The following is an 18,049-nucleotide window of genomic DNA, read 5'->3' as shown; positions in this document are numbered from 1 at the left end:
TTTTGAGTTGACGGGAAAAAACGGAGAAAACTGACTCAAGACGAACGAGTTCAATTAGTTTGTATGGATACTAAAGAAGGCAGCTGTAATCTTAAAGTCCAAACCTAATTTCAAGATAATTAATGTATGCATTAATGTTAATAGACGTCAGGTTAAACATGTGCTGAACTAAATTAAATGAGCCGATGTGATTTGTTAAAACGAATGTAATAACCTGCGGTCACCTCGATGAGCGTGTGGTTGGCTACGTACGGTGCAAACGAAGTCCAAGTGTAACTGTGTCCGGACTTGGGCCATGCTCTCTATCTCGACTACGCGAGTCAATGACCACCACACCGCCCACTCCTTGTCCTCTTGGACATCTTCTGGACTCGTCCCTGCCTACCTCGCCCGTCTCATCGCACCCTACGCACCCTACACACTCCGCTACGCACCCCGCTACGCACCCTACACACTCCGCTACCCACCCCGCTACGCACCCTACACACTCCACTACGCACCCCGCTACGTACTCTGCTACACACCCCGCTACGTACCCCGCTACGCACTCTGCTACACACCCCGCTACGCACCCTACGTACCCCGCTACGCACTCCGCTACACACCCCGCTACGCACCCTACGTACCCCGCTACGTACCCCGCTACGTACTCCGCTACACACCCCGCTACGCACCCTACATACCCCGCTACGCACTCTGCTACGTACTCCGCTACGTACCCCACTACGTACCCCGCTACGCACCCTACATACCCCGCTACGTACCCTACACACCCCGATACGTACCCCGCTATGTACCCCGCTACGCACTCTGCTACACACCCCGCTACGCACCCTACATACCCCGCTACGCACTCCGCTACACACCCCGCTACGCACCCCGCTATGTACCCCGCTATGTACTCCGCTACGTACCCCGCTACGTACCCTACACACCCCGCTACGTACCCTACACACCCCGCTACGTACCCTACACACTCCGCTACGCACCCCGCTACTCAGTCCCTACTCCGCTACGCACATCCTCTGTTCCAGCGACCAAGGGCTTCTCTCAAAATCCTCAATCATCCTTCATCCAATGGGAGGTCACTCCCTCCCTTCTGCTGCCCCCAATGGTCTAGAATTCCCTCCCCCTTCCCCATCCGTGCTGTAGACTCTGCCCCTGGTTAAGTCCAAGACCTTCCTTTTCTCCTGTGCTTCCTCCCTCTGAATGGTGTTACATATATAGAAAGATAGAAACATTATGCATACGCATGGATTCTGTATCGTTATCCAACGTGCGATTTCCCTTGACGTATTTAATTGGCAATAAGGGCAATGATGGATGGGTAGCTGTCAGGGCACGTCACTCAAATGGGACTACACATAGCAATCATCACCCCCTCCTGACACACTCTCGCTCCCAGGTCACTTTTGCAAATGAGACTCCTCTCCTGGTCTCTTGATTTCCGACCCGGTTATACAAAATAAACTTGAAACTTGAATAGATTCAGCCCTTAAAAGCAAACCAATTTCAAAGTAGAATTCGGGTCCATATTGGATCACTGCCATCGCGCGCTTTTCACTGCATCATCGCGTGGCGCTTTCAGATGCGCTTCTGCGGTCGTCTGGAACGCTCTTCCTTCTGATATTCGGAAGCCACTGGAGTTATGCACTTTTAAATAATCAAGATTGAACACTAATTTCTTGAACTGCTTTTTGTGTTTTTTTTGTTGTCCTTCCCCCACACCTCCGATTAGCACGGTTGGCTACGTACGGTGCGAAAGAAGTTCTACATACACATGGTGACGAGAGTTATCCTGAATTCCGGCTAAAAATAGACAGACTGCACTCAGCTAATGCACAAACGCCAAGCGTCCCAAAATCCATCGCTCCCAGTTGGTGATTGTTTCTCATGCTACGCAGGTCCTGCTGCTTGATGAGCACGGCGTGTATGCAGCTGCATTCAGACGCTCCATAAATCCCGAGTTGTAATTTTAATGGGCGAATGGCCCCTGGGAGACGATTGCACAACGACATCTTACAGTCTCCCGCCCCGGCCGCCGGGCACCCATCACGAGACAAGGCCCTTGATGCCGTGAAAAGAAAAGGGTTGTTCGCCGCACGTCAGTCATCTGATTTTGTAGTGACATAGAATTGGTCACTAAGCAGCATAGCGCTGGCTGCTGGCAGGGAAGGGGATCTGCAGCTTGTAGCAGCCCTGACGTCAGCAGGCCACGTGATAGACCCGCGAGGGATCTAGGGTAAAGGTTACGGAAGGGACACGTCGAGAGCCCCGCTCATAGGTTCCGGAAGGGGGGCGGTGGCCGGGGTGGAGCGACGCCACGCTAACAGGATAAAAGGGGACCTCCAGCGGGAGCTCGGGGCTGTCGTTTGGAGTGGGATCCCCATCGTCGTTGCTGTTGAAGATCGTCGCCATCGCCGCTGTCTCGTGCCTTCGTCGCTGTCGTCTCCACTTCATAATTACGCTGCAAGACGTCGTTGGCTGTCTCGGTTCAGCGCGGTCAGTGTCACATGGCTAGCGTAGTGTGGAGGCTCGCAACCAGTGTAGAGTTGCATATTAGCGAGAGACGGAGAGTGTGTAGGGTGTGTATTGTATTTAGTGTACGAAGTGTGCACGTTTATAAACGTTCTCCCCCTCGGAGATCGCAAACTGGCCTCAGTGGCCAGCGAGATGACATTCAGCTGCCTAAAGTTAGCTCTTCTAGCGGCCAGAATCTGTCTCTACGCTGTCGACATGAATCATCCCCTGGGGGTCATTGTTACAAAACGAGAGTACACAACCCACCAGCGTCTGTGCTAAAGCCCCGTAACATATTATATGGCTTTCCCACAATGCCCCCGTGGGCTGTAAATGTTCGCACAAAGGTCATGAAGATGCAGGAGCGCAGTGGCCGGAGCGGCACGGCGCCTTGCGTGTGGAGCTGCGAGTTTAAATGGTGGTCAGAGTCCGATCGCCCTCGTCTGGAGTGGCTGCAGCAGTCGTGGCACGCTCGACAGAGACGTTCGCTGGCATAGTAACGTGGAGTTTCCTCCACTGGATTTTAGGTATCATCGATGTACAGCGCCGACTTCAATAAAAATGTAAAATAAATAGTACGCAACATAAACATCAGCACCACGGCGTTCTGGAAGTGCGTAATGTGAGCAGCGTTGATTCAAAACAAGCAGAACTGTACCGGTTTCGACAATAGGCGTCTCGTCAACTTTTAATAAATTAATACGTATCCATGCAGTGTGAAGTTAACGATAATGGTGATGCTGACTGCAGCTGCTGCGAACAATGATGGTTTATGCATATGACCATCTGTTTCAAGCTAAATTGTAATTTGTTGATCCTGCTAAATGTATGTCTCGGGGTGTTTTTGCTCTCACGCTGGAATTGGCTTTTTGTACCGTGTCCAGTGTTTATTTTTAGTCAGCTTCTCCCTTGAGACATCTGGCCTCAATGACTTCTTACCTACTTACATTATTTAGATTATTTGGCCCCTACACATGTCTACGTGATAAGAAGCCACTTCGTTGAGCTATTATTTGTGGTCAGGTCGCTTCTGAAAAAGAAGCTAATAGCTCAGTGGGCCTTGCCTGGCAGAAAAAGAAAAAAGTTTATTTTTATTTCTATATTTTTGTGATTTGTTTACCTTTCCTATATGTTGCACTCCTATCGTGTTTTTGTACTGTGTTGTAACGTTCTGACCCGCCCCTCCTGGACATCTGTGATAAAGAGCTTTATAGCTCATCGGATTCCTCCAGTATAAATAAGTATTCTGATTCTGACTTTGTTATAATTAAAGGCCATCTATAGATATATATATAACGTCACGTGATATAACGTACAACGTGGAGTGCGTCCGAGAGGGCACCCGCCCAGGAGACGGAGCGATGAAATCGGTTCATGTGCACATGCGGGGTGGATTGTAGCATCGCAAGATTGTGTTGGATGGCGGCGGCAGCTTGGGATGTCTTCATCCAGCAGTGGATTGATCATGGCTGTTGGTGATAATAAAATATCCATTGAATAATTGTACGAATGATAATATCGATCTATCTGTACAAATGTTGAGGCGTAAATTACGACTCGGAGGCAGATCTTCATGTAGGGGCTTGCGCCAGCTGTTTTATTAAAGACTTCTCTTCGGACACGACTCTGTGTACTGCCCCCTCACTGCCTACGCTCCACACCCCTGGGTAAGGGTACTGGGGAAGTCCCTAGCACCCGCAGGCTACCCTAGCCTGGTGCCAATTTCCCCCTACCCTGGGTCCCATCGCTCCCCCCAGGGTAAGGGTACTGGGGAAGTCCCTAGCACCTCATAGTTCATTTATTTGGTATAGCCCTGTGAGCCATTCGGCTCCTGAATCGGGTGCAACCGCAACAAACAAAAACATGAACAAGAAAACATCTTAAAGTGACTATGTGTGACTGTGCAAACAGAAAAATCCAGGAAAAAACCATCAAAATATTCCTGAAATAGCACCGTACACCAACGTTGTGTGCAAAAATCCCAGTGGGATGCAAGTCAAATAACAACAACCACAAGACAACTAAGATTAAGGCCATCAGTCTAACTCCATACTACAATAAACAAAAACATGGCCAAAACAAAAAAACGTTTTCGAAATCACCAAAAAAAAGCCATAAATGCAATGTAACAGTGATCATAGGGACTCTGACCGAATTTTTAACAATAAACTACGTAAATAAATTATAACACCAAAATCTAGAGCCATATTTTAGGCCACTGAATAGCAGTGGCAGCTAGGTGTGTACAACTCCTCTAGAGCAGTTTTGAGTGAAGATCTCATAGGTAGTGATTCAAGTTGCAGTTTATTGGCAATAGCATTCCAGACCCTGGGGGCATCAATAGCAAAGGCCCTTCCTCCAGTTTTTGTACGGCAATAGGGAATGTGAAGCTGGTAAATGAGCGAAGACCTGAGGTCAAATTTGTTCTTTGAAACAGAGAGGAGATCCAGTAGGTAGTCTGCGGAATTTTTTGTAAGTACATCGTGAATAAATAAGATCTGGTGCACAAGCCGTCGAACATTAAGAGATGTTAAGTTTGACCCAATGTAGAGATCACAGTGGTGAGTCCTATATGGGCAGTTCAATGCAAATCTTAAGGCCGGCTACCCTAGCCTGGTGCTAATTTCCCCCTACCCTGGGTCCCATCGCTCCCCCCAGGGTAAGGGTGCTGGGGAAGTCCCTAGCACACCCCAGGCTCCTCGAGCCTGGTGCCAATTTCCCCCTACCCTGGATCCCAACTTCCAACTTCACCCGTTCCTGGCTCCCCGCAACGACCCTGAACCCGTGACGGGTTCCAGCTTAAATCCCCCAGGGGGCCATGACGTCACTGTCCTGCCCCCTGTCCATGACGTCACCATTCGTGACGTCATCGTACCGGAGGGCGAGCGTGACATGACATCACTAACTCCTACTCTACACAAATACAGGTTTCCCTCGCTTTATGCGGGTTCGGTTTGTGCGATTTCGAGTAAATGCTATTTCTACGGTGCACTGTGTATGTACCGTGTACTATGTGTGTACCGTATACTGTGTGTGTACCGTGTACTGAGTGTGTACTGTGTGTGTACCGTGTACTGTGTACTGTGTGTGTACCGTGTACTGAATGTGTAATATGTGTGTACCGTGTACTGTGCGTGTACTGAGTGTGTACTGTGTGTGTACTGAGTGTGTACTGTGTGTATACTGTGTGTGTACTGTGTGTCCTGTGTGTACCGTGTACTGTGTGTGTACCGTGTACTGTGTGTACTGTGTGTGTACCGTATACTGTGTACCGTTTACTGTGTGTGTACTGTGTACCGTTTACTGTGTGTGTACTGTGTACCGTGTGAACTGTGTGTGTACTGATTGTGTACTGTGTGTACTGAGTGTGTACTGTGTGTGTACTGAGTGTATACCGTGTGTGAACTGTGTACTGTGTGTGTACTGATTGTGTACTGTGTGTGTACTGAGTGTGTACTGTGTGTGTACTGAGTGTGTACCGTGTGTGAACTGTGTACTGAGTGTGTACTGAGTGTGTACTGTGTGTGTACTGATTGTGTACTGAGTGTGTACTGTGTGTGTACTGAGTGTGTACCGTGTGTGAACTGTGTACTGAGTGTGTACTGAGTGTGTACTGTGTGTGTACTGATTGTGTACTGTGTGTACTGTGTGTGTACTGAGTGTGTACTGTGTGTGTACTGAGTGTGTACTGTGTGTGTACTGAGTGTGTACTGTGTGTGTACTGAGTGTGTACTGTGTGTGTACTGAGTGTGTACTGTGTGTGTACTGAGTGTGTACTGTGTGTGTACTGAGTGTGTACTGTGTGTGCTACTTGGTTGGTAGCTGTCTCGTGCGGTTTCGCTTTGTGTTCTTTTTTCGGAACGCATCTACCGCATGAAGATAGCGAAACCTGTACGTACCCAGATCTTACTCACACTCTGAGTGTCTCTGGGCAGGAATTAAACTTTTAATCTTACAACTGCAAGGCGGGCTGCTCAACCAACCCTGTGTGTGAAGGCATACACAACAAAGGCATACACAGCAGAGACATACACAACAGAGACATACACAACAGAGGCATACACAACAAAGACATACACAACAGAGACATACACAAGAGGCATACACAACAAAGACATACACAACAGAGGCATACACAACAAAGACATACACAACAAAGGCATACACAACAGAGACATACACAGCAGAGGCATACACAACAGAGGCATACACAACAAAGACATACACAGCAGAGGCATACACAACAAAGACATACACAACAGAGGCATACACAACAAAGGCATACACAACAAAGGCATACACAACAAAGGCATACACAACAGAGACACACAACAGAGGCATACACAACAAAGACATACACAACAAAGACATACTCAACAGAGGCATACACAACAGAGACATACACAAGAGGCATACACAACAAAGACATACACAACAGAGGCATACACAACAAAGACATACACAACAAAGATATACACAACAGAGACATACACAGCAGAGACATACACAACAAAGACATACACAACAAAGACATACACAACAGAGACATACACAACAGAGGCATACACAGCAGAGACATACACAACAGAGACATACACAACAAAGACATACACAACAAAGGCATACACAACAAAGACATACACAACAACGGCATACACAACAGAGACATACACAGCAGAGACATACACAACACAGACATACACAACAACGGCATACACAACAGAGACATACACAGCAGAGACATACACAACAGAGGCATACACAACAGAGGCATACACAACAAAGCCATACACAACAGAGGCATACACAGCAGAGACATACACAACAGAGACATACACAACAGAGACATACTCAACAAAGACATACACAACAAAGACATACACAACAGAGACATACACAACAGAGGCATACACAACAAAGGCTCAACACATCCGTCAAAAGCGCTCTAAAAGGAACGTCTAGGCGACGTTTTAGTAAACGGCCCTTCTCCGTGATGTATGTACTGTAGCCAATCGTGCTCATCGGAGGTGCGGGGGAAGGACACCACAAACTATATAGCGCTATAGCAAATATACATCATTCTGTGCTGACTGTTCTATCTGTGATTTTTTTGTTCATTTAAATTTTGAAAGCGTTTTTTAAAAGAGAAATCTCTTTCCAATAAACAAGGGCACTTGCTTGAAACGTCACCAAATTACGTCTCTTGTATTCCTTTGGGAGCAGCAGAGTCAATGAGTTTTGAGCAGCACTCTCATTGCGCCGCGACCGCGTGCCTCTGCCGACGCAGTAACGTCACATTTATAAACACGCGGCGCTCAAAAGACACGCGGACGAGCTTTTAAAGCGTCAACTCTCGGCGCGGTGAATTCTTACAATAGCAGCTCGTGCCGGCACTGTGACCTTGTCACCACCATTGCGTACGTGTGTCTGTGTGTGTCTCGCATGCGGTGGGGTGACATCACCCACTGTCGAACACACCCGCGGCGCGACTTTCGACGTGGGGAGAGGGCGCGCGTGCGGGGACGCACGTGTCGAGAACGGGGGGCGGCGTGCGAGCATCAGCATCACGAGTTGTAGAAATCACCAGAAACCACGCCACGTCACGTACATGTCACCGGTGTTATTTGTCACGAATATGAACTGTTATCATCGCCATCGTTTACAATTAACCACGACTACTCGCACTACCAACAACAACAACATTCGCCACTAAGTGGCGGTGACGACACCACGGCGAATGTGCCAGGCCAGGTGCACTTTGAGGCCACGTGCAGTGTCGAATGCTCGCCGACACGAGGTCTCAGGACAGACCCAGCAGGTGCCACCATCATCACTGCCATGAGCACCACCATCATTATCACGATCACCAACATCATCACTAACGCCGCACCAACATAATCACTACCACTAACATCATAGCGAGTAGCACCTATGAAGGCAGGCATGGCACACGAGGGGGTGGGTGGCCAGCAACACGCCCGGTCGCCTTTGTCTCCCTAGTGGAAATGTTTACACACCTCACCAGGTACTAATTTGAGTCTGAGTCGACCTAGAGGAGGCCCATGACCGGTTCTAATAATCGTCACCGGTGTTGGCCGTGAGCGGGAATCAAACTCGGGTCGCCAGGTTCGTAGCGCAGCGTAGCGCTACCAGCTACACTACCGCTCCCCACGTGGTTACTCGCCAAGTCACCACGTCTTATTCCACATGCATAAACACTCCGAAATAAACTGTAGCCAGTTACGTAAAACAGTTGGTTGGTGTGTTTTTCTCTCTCCCTATTCTACTGTTTGAAATGGCACACTCAGAGAGGAAATTCCTCAAGACGCTTTATATGCCACTGACCATTGGTCAAACATCCTCCATGCAGGACCCTCCTGGAAATTGTTTTAAGACTACCGAGGCTTTAGTCGGTAAACATAGACTTTTAGAACACTCTTATGCAAACTTATACGTGCTTTTAAAGGAACACTGTAACTGTAGGTGTGACAAAATTGTAGCCATAATGAAATCTGGTTTGGAAGTGTACTGTCTTTGTTAAGCGCTGTTACGGATCTCTCCCGATTAAATCAGTCGGACAGCTGTCGAAGCCTGACCATTATCAGTGTGGAAAAATAATATCAACAAACTCAAAATGAAGCATCTGACAGCAATTGGCCAAGTGTTCTTGTGCCGTTTGTGTCGCTGGTAACGTTGTCTAACGTGCGCGAAAAGTTGGTACTCTTGCGGCGTTCTTCTCCACTTGTACCCCGAACAGTAACTTCTACACAGAGTATTTATCACCATGGGACATGCGCTCACAACAGCGTGAATCTCGGTTTATGAGCAAGTTATCCGACGGAGATTATTCCCCGGCCGTATGCAGCAGTGGCCAGTGCCGTTGTGGGTTTTGTGGTGGTGGCGATTTGACAGTTCAGTTTCAGCTTCCTTTTCTCGGTTCATAAAACAACCGCCGATATTTATTGTGGTTGTCTTTGGCACGCACAACAACTGACAGAAATCTGCTTCGCATAATCATTAGTTCGCCTGGTCGAGCAGTAGGTCTTCCCAGGTGTGAGATTCCCCGAGTTCAAATCCTGTTCGTGGTCGATTCAAGGCCGTTTTGTGCTATCCGTGTCACCTACACAAGAAAAGCGTTTTTTCATAAATACGGCCCTTTTTGAATTGTTGAGCTGGAATTTTATTGAGTTTCCTGTTTATGTTGGAAAGCCTTTAGATAATCGACTGACAGTCCCGTCTCTGATTGGGTCTCCAGACAATACACTGCCAAGACTAGTCACCAGTTGAGTCAGCAGACAATAGACTGACTGGTTACTGATTAGACTGACAGACTAGTCAGACTGTCAGACTAGTCTCTGATGGCTTCTTCAGAGAAGTAGAATGACGGACGGGTCCCTGCTGGGGTCTCCAATTAAGCCTTTGATGGCGTCTCCAGACTCTTGCCTCCAATGGGTTATTTGATTGATCGTCTGGCAGCTCATTCTCTGCATATTAACTGGACCTACACACCGCACACAGGTGTACACGCATGTGTGCTACATGTATTTACTTTTAAACTCTTGTCTTAAATGTGAACTCTCGGGATGGGGACTGCATTTTTTGACAAGTGCTCGGACTCCGGACTCCTTTCCGTTTATAAACACGAAATACAGTGACGCGAAAAATATTCACGCGAATCGAGCGGAAGCCAAGGCAAAGGCATTTGAATCGACAATACCTCTCGCTCGCAGACGTTCAACTGTCGGCCAAAAACACAATAGTTCTACAGGAGCGCTGCCAACTCTGCAGAGTTCAAACGCTGTGGAAATATCCCATCTCCTGCCGTGCGCCGCTGTGCGCTGTCCCGGCGTCTAGCGTCAGGAGGAAGGGCCCCGGGGCCTCCTCCGCAGCAGCAGCAGCAGCACGTGCAAGCGGAGGAGAGGCTCTTTGGCATCCACAGAGCGCAGTGACCTGGACCCCACCTCCCTCCCTGCCTACCTGCCCGTAGACACGCACTCTCACCGAGGGGCCGTCCCCGGTGTTGGACACACTGCGATCATTTTCATATTGTTTTTCCTGCCAATGCGCATTTACATTTTAAAGAAATACATAAGCAAGTAAAACTTTTAATGAGTAATTGACATTGACGTGGCGAAGACGTCGCACTTATCGGAGTTAATTTGACGGATTCTTAATGTGTTCATTTATTATGTAACTGGCTACATGCGTGGTATACGTTGTAAAGTTAAAAGGATTAGAAGGACCTGTGGCAGGCTTATATTAAGTGAACTGCAAAGTGAAGGACTTTTTTAAAAGTCATCTTTATTTGTACTGGAGGTACTGTAAAGCGCGAATACGGTACGATAAACTTGACAAACGTTAATAAAGTTATGGGAAACTGTTATCTCGATAATCGCCATATCGTGAACACGAACATCGCATGATATCGCATTATATTCGTAACGCAGCAAATAGCACCACCACCACCACCCCCACAACCAACTCGCTCTTCCAACAACGCCTGGGGCTCATTGAGCCAGATCATGGAAGCTTGATTAGAACCACGACCGGTAATTCATCACACTTAATAAAACACACGACCGTATCAAGACAAATATACCACGACAAAGGGCGTTTCATATGCACTACACGTAGCACAAATTACTTCTGACATCTGTTTATGTGCCGACAAAAGTGTATTCAAATGACCATAATATAATACTTATAATATAATCCAACATTGAGAAAGTGTGTTTATAAAAAATAAAATACACGAGTGGAGCGGTGGCGTAGTCGTCAGCGCACTACCACGTGGCGAGTGGCATCTGCACCGGTCTCTGGTACCACACCACTGCATCAACCAGCATGGTGAAGTATGGTCAAACAAGAACCATGACTGACACGGCATGGGGAGGCTTCATCCAGCATTTATGAAGGCTTGTACATGTTTATTAATATTATTACTATTGTATAAAGAATACGCAATTACACTTTTTTACAGTTGTAAACATACGTGGGGAAGCCTCATTGAGTCTCTAGACTCATTTTCAAGAGGCTCTTGCAAATGGGCCGTTCAGATGACTGATGTGTGGCGCTCATATTTATTGCCCCAAGTCATGCCAGCAGTGGGAAATCCACAATCATACATGCCTTCCTTAACACAACAAACCACCGCTGACATCCCACCAACCCCCAGATGTGTTATGAACAGGATGAATTGCCCCCAGATGGGATTTTAACTCGTAATCTCATGGTCGCGAAGGCAATATTTTACAATGTAAACACACGTCTGTTGTGTATTATGTATACAATCATGTTTAGCTACAGAACGAAACTTAGAAGTGCGCCAAACTTTATTGATGTCCTGTTCCATATTGCCACCTATTGTCAGTGTTCTGTATCACCCTGAACTGAGTTTGACAGCAGTGCTAACTTCTACAGGTCCTTCATCTTTACAGCCGTGGGGCACATCTGCTCCTGCTCTTGTTGTCCCACTGCATCACTGCCTACAAAGTTGATCTGGTCTACACTGCTTCTGTAATATTTCCACTCTTTCTCGATTCATTCTTTGATGTTGCTTGCTCGGCTGATGTACGCTATCATCTGGCCATAGCTGCATGGCTTGGAGGCAGGGTCGCTGGATTGCAGGTGGAAACTGAGAAACCCACCTATGGCCAACGATGCACCATTGAAACGGATTGTCCTCAAGATCCTCCATGGACTTGCCCCTGCATACTTCTCCCATTTATTCTCCCCTCCTCTCGTTACCCCCACAACCAAGGCTGAGTGTCAAGGCCTGCAGTCAATATTCAATCAGTGGGTGTTCCCACCTGCTCCTTGGTCCAGAACGTCGATTGTTCTGCCATCCGTGCTGTTGACTCCTCGCCTTTTTTCTAGTCAAGGCTCAAGATTTTCCCTTGATATAAAATATGCGTCACTTCCCCAGGATGCCCCTATTCCAATATTCTACACGGGGTCTCGATGCGTTTTTGTATGTAAACACTATACACATTGTATTGCAGTAGAAAGTAGGTTATCGAGTTATCATTGTAGCTTGGATTTTCTCCTCCTGAATATCGGGGTTTCAGACTGATGCTTGAACTTCTATTCGTAATACTCACCGAAAAATGTTTTGATTGAAAGGGTATTTTATTACTTGGCCATACACCGAGAAACATTTTAATGCACTTCCTTTCATATAGCCACTGAAAATAAACATTTATCTATAGCCATCAGTTATCGTCAATGCCACTTGAAAGGCAGTATGAATTAAGACGTGGCATGTTAATTTGTGTTGTTATGCAAACATGCGTGTGTTATTATTCCCATACAAATTATTTCAGGCAGTGACGTATATGTTATGGCTGGCATGCAATGAAAGGGCAGTGGTTTTAATGACATTGGGAATACATATTTTAAATTGTGAATGAAAACAGAAATCCGTTTGAAAAAAAAAGTTTATTTAGTTGGTATTTAGCAATCACTCACAATGCACAATGAGCAGTATTCAGGTGCTTCTAGTGGAAATTTATATATATATAAAACATCTGTAGCTCTCTTAAATTTTTATACATACACTGGGGTGAAATTAGGCACAATATCTGCTCCAAAGAAAACACATGCTCCCCGTTTTATGCACGTTCACATCCGTTACAATTTATAAGTTGTGCACTTCCTAACACTCAACCCCTGTGCTGCCTATAAAACGCTTTTGTTGAGAGTTGTCACCGACCATGTCATTTGAGAAAATATTTTTTTCAATGGGCAATTTCAAGAAACACACCAATGTCCTTTCTTACAGTTACGATTCAATTAAAATATTTATACGTTGGATTTCCCAGTCGTGTGGTTAATCACACGTTTGTACGTTGGGTACGACATGCACATTGTTCATTCACAACTATGATACATTACCGGCTTTTTGATTTTCACAAACTTCTGAATGAAAAACACTCAGCCAGTAAACATTTTAGATAAAGGTTTTTTTCTTTAAATCACAGATTGTTCAGTAGCAACAGTGCTAATACATATAAAGCCTGTGTGCAGTTCCTGATATTTAATCTTAACCAGCAATTCGCATTTAAATAACACTTTTGTGAAAATCGAACTAATGTGACAGAATGAAGCAGTCGATACAAATGGAACAATGATTTATTCTTGAATTATTTTCCAATTGTATTTAAATGGTGCCATCTGTGTGATGTAATTTTAACACCTTTTCATATGGAAGCAATGCATCACCACGCATTAGAAAACAGCCCCTGAAAGGCGATATAACAGTATTATTTACGAGGTCCTTTGAGTGCCGCTTATCCGCTCAGCCAGTGTTGTTGTACCGTCTCACATGCTCTCTGCAGGTTATTTTATCACAGAGCAAGAGCCAAAAATTATTTCACACTCAAGAGTATGGCAAAAAATTAGGCAACACCCAACTGCACGTGGACATAGTTGCCTCGGTTTTCCATTAAATTCCATTCGCTCCCCACCCACGCCTTAGCAGCGGGACCATGATCATACAAAGCGGCTCGCGATGGCCAGCACCTTGGAATACTGCCTCTCGCTGCTTCGCAGCGACGTTGGGATGGGCACGCGAATGCGCGTGCCCGTGGGCGAGCCATTGTCCTCCAGCAGCACCACGTTGTTGGAGTCGAAGCGAGGATTCATCACCCCCGAGCTCATCTTGTGGCCCACGATGAGGGCCTTCTTCTTTTCACCCCTGTGGCAGTAGCAGAGATCGCAAACCATCACGAGGGCAGCACACGCTCGCTACTGTGAGCCATCTAACGATTCATCCCTCACCGCCTCCTTATGATCCATAAATTGTCGTAATTCCAGGCAACAATTTGATTTTAGAATCGAGTTTTTTTTCCATCTTTGCTGCAGTCTCCACCTGGATACAGATGGGTCGCATGGTGAGAAGACACATACCTCTTATGCTGGGTAATGGTGAACCCCTGAATCACTTCGTCACCACTGCTAGCAGAAGGTCCTCCACTAGAAGGAGCTCGAGAGCCCTTCCAGAGAGTATTTGACCTACTCTCTCCCACACTAGCCAGACATCTTGAAATATGTAGGAGTCCCCAGCCTTAAATCTACCACACGCACGAGACCCGCCGACAGGATGTTCCCCTGAGCTCACCTGATGGCGAGGAGGACCATGTCTCCAACCTTGCCCACACTGTTCTTGGTGTAGACGTGGATGACACGTGGCGGGCGGTGGTAGGGCTTGGTGGCCATGGGGCTATTGTCTACGACGCGCACACGAGTCATCTTCTGGATGGCTGCGCTTGCGGGCGACATACTGTGGAGACAGAGTTTCACGCTTGTATCATCTCACATGCAGCTGTCGGATGGTGCCGTGGACAAAGCTGTGATTAGAGCGTGTATCTCACGAGTGGAAAGCTGCGAGTTGAAAGCTTGGTTGGAAGTTGACAATATTTTATTACCGGACAAAACATCTGTGAAATTACAAATAAGACAATGAAAGTTGTAAATAGGCATTATGCCTTTACACGACTTTTTAGCTAAATCGATTTCTGGAGTACTTTACAGCATGGTGATAGAGTGTCATTATTTTCTTCATGGAATGTTTAGTGGAACATAGAACCCTCTGCATTTTCAATATTGTAAGTCGCAACAATTAGACGGCTTGTGATGAGCCTACGTTGAATGAACTGCAGTTTAAGTCATCTTTATTGACACCAGCACGGCAAAGCACAAAACAATAGAAAGTTAGAAATCGAATTATAAACTGATATCTCGATGATGAAAAATGAACCTTATGGCGGGACCCCGGGGTCCCGAAATAAACGGAAGTCAAAATCGTAATTAATTCATTTATTTGTGGCGACTCCGTCGCACCGCGCACATCAACACTGTGACCCACCTGGCGTGGATCATTCTGTCATGTCGTCCAAGCGCAGCGAGGACGAATGCGCAGAAGAAACAAAACTTTGAAACTTTGATTAGCGCATCGTGTAGAGCTCGTCGAGAGGGATAGATTGCCGTATCGTTCGCCTTCAACATACATAAAATGACGTCGCAACGCAGTTTATGCGAGAGCCGGGGGCTTATGGGACCCTGGGGTCCCTCCATAAGGTTCATATCCTTAGCTCTTTCGGTAAAGTCAGGTTGAAGGGAAACAATAAAATAATAAAATATATATAAAACAATCAAAATTCTCACGACGTTTCGACCATAACACAAACGGTCGTCATCAGGTGTGTCGGTACGCATTAATTTATTTATTTTTAAACGGTGTTTTTATTTATTTATAAAAACGTCAGCGCCACGCGCAGCGATTTGGCAGTTTATTTAGAAGGCCTAGTCCATCTATGTTCTGAAGAGGGTGGAGACGAAAAATTAATGTATGCTGTCTGAAAGCCACTGTAAGCGTGAACAATCAATTAAGACCTGAAATGGTTTATCAAATCTTTCCAATGATTGCTAAGCCAGAATTCATCTTCTCGGTTGAAATTGTCCCTGTGCTTGTATATGTGGATAGCCTCATGAACGAATCTCTCATGGTAGCCAGATGGCTATTGTTTTATATATATTTTATTATCTTATTGTTTCCCTTCAACGTGACTTTACCGAAAGAGCTAAGAATATGAATTACTGCAGTCACGAAAGCTTTAAATCAAAAGGTTCATATCGTGAATATGAGCCAATGTCTGTGTGACGTCACTCCACATCGAACAGCCCCCCACATTAATAATCATGAAGAGGTGACGTCTTCCAAATGAACACCCCCTCTCATAAAAAATTAATTAGCAGGTGACGTCATTGGACATGGGGGGGGGGGCGAGGTGCCTCCTCCCCCCCCCCCTCGGCGTCAACTCACAACCCTCACTACAAAGGCAGAACCCTCACGTCACGTCATCTCCGACAACGCTGTTGAGACATCGAAGTAAAAAGGACGTCATGATGAACAAGGGATTATAACCTTTCAAGGAAATAAGTCTGTGTCACTGCGCCCTTACAAATTGCACGCGAATTGATGCAATGAATATCACGTCGCGGTCTGCTTTTCTCTTGCAAGTTTCAGATTTACTGAAATGCACCCGTCCTTGTAGTGAATACTGATCTTGAATCACGGAAACCCTCGTATGCAGAGCAGTGCTCTACTGACCTGAACCGCCTGCAGAAGACATCGCCTAGAGAGGATAGTGGTGCAATAAGAGTCCGGGGGGTCCCTGCACCCACCACACACGCACATTTGTTAACACAAACTCATTAAGGGAGCACGCCCAAGAGGACGGAGTGACGAGTTCAGCGCGAGTGCAGCGGGTACATGGATTGTTGCATCGCAGGACTGTGACAAAAGGCTTTATGGTGGCGAGATGTTAACTACCTCACCTAGTATACAGAAAGACGTGGGTTCTATCCCGAAACTGACTCCTGTATTTCTTAGAGTTTGCGTGTCTCTCTCCCCGTGGTCGCGTGGATTTTTCTCCAGGTCCTCCGGTTTTTCCCTCCATATTTAGAAACATCCATTTAGAGTATTTGGCTGCCATAAATGTCCACGTGATAAGCCACTTCGTTGAGCTATCATTTGTGGCCAGGTTGCTTCTGAAAGAGCTTTATAGCTCACTCGGCCTTACCTGGTAAAATAAAAAAAAAACAGTTTGATAGCGAAATACAGGAATGGATATACAAATACTGATGTATAACTGAATATTATGAATTTGGGATTTCACGCTACCACATTAGTGGTGCACGATTGTGGATTATGTCAAATGTGTTTTTAAAGCGCACTTTACAATAGACTAATCACCCATCATATGCACAAACTACTCGTGTTATGCCTTACGTTTTATCAATCGTAATTTTTTTTATTTTGCCTTGGCAGAATTAAACGCTAAGATTTAGCTACTGTATTAAAGAGTATCAAGATATGATAGAACATTTCAGTTTGTCATAACTTGTGATTATAAACCAGAACCTAATTTCAGCCAGGGTCTGCCCAGGTCGGCGAACCGGACATTTGCGCACTCGGCACACCACATCCAGGATATCCCTCGCTGTAGCTGTAACGACTCGTTACATGGCTACACCCTTCGAATCGCGACACAGTGAGCAACTAAGCCTCAATTAACTCTGCACTTACTGCGCTATTAACGTCACATTTAATTCGGGTTTCCATGGCAACCCGCGTGTCCTTGACAAGAGGCCTGGGGCTGAAGTAGAAGCCTGTGTCACTCGCGCACTCTTAACCTCTGTAACCCGGAGCTCACTATAACACGCTCAAAACCGGACAATGCTCACTCGCTGAACTAAATACGCCACACTTCGTCGTAAGCCCTGTAACTGTTAATTATTTGTAGCTTAATGGGGCAATTGGCGTGCAAAGAACCGGTCACTTACACATGGCTCGCCTAGGCCGCACGCATTCGCACGCCTTTGCAATTTGCAGCGCGATTAAGTCGCAGAACCGCCGCGCGATTGGTTGGAGACGGTCAGCGTCACGTGGTGAGCGTACCGACCAATCAGCGTTCAGCGTTTCGCGCTTATCTGTACTACGCTTTGCAGAGACGGTGGGGGTGGCGAA

The 18,049-nt window shown here is 46.4% G+C and overlaps 1 protein-coding gene across 2 annotated transcripts; it reads right to left on the bottom strand.

Annotated features, from left to right (window-relative positions):
* Positions 1 to 12,938: 12,938 nt before the first annotated feature.
* Positions 12,939 to 17,970, bottom strand: LOC142929707 (large ribosomal subunit protein uL14m-like). Of its 2 annotated transcripts, none has more exons than XM_076071425.1 (4): positions 17,866 to 17,970; positions 16,631 to 16,694; positions 14,639 to 14,800; positions 12,939 to 14,215 (listed from the first exon to the last, which is right to left on the bottom strand). In XM_076071425.1, exons 1-4 carry the CDS (start codon positions 17,867 to 17,869, stop codon positions 14,011 to 14,013), a joined length of 435 nt encoding a protein of 144 aa, XP_075927540.1. In that variant the 5' UTR covers positions 17,870 to 17,970; the 3' UTR covers positions 12,939 to 14,010. The 2 variants fall into 2 exon arrangements, with proteins under 2 accessions (XP_075927540.1, XP_075927541.1); XM_076071426.1 differs by lacking the exon at positions 17,866 to 17,970 and adding an exon at positions 16,858 to 17,837.
* Positions 17,971 to 18,049: the final 79 nt, after the last annotated feature.

Source organism: Petromyzon marinus, chromosome 33 (genome assembly GCF_048934315.1).
Source record: "Petromyzon marinus isolate PM22_M1 ecotype Great Lakes invasive population chromosome 33, UKy_Petmar_22M1.pri1.0, whole genome shotgun sequence".
Lineage (NCBI taxonomy): Eukaryota > Metazoa > Chordata > Hyperoartia > Petromyzontiformes > Petromyzontidae > Petromyzon > Petromyzon marinus.
This window is presented reverse-complemented; position numbering and strand designations above follow the sequence as displayed.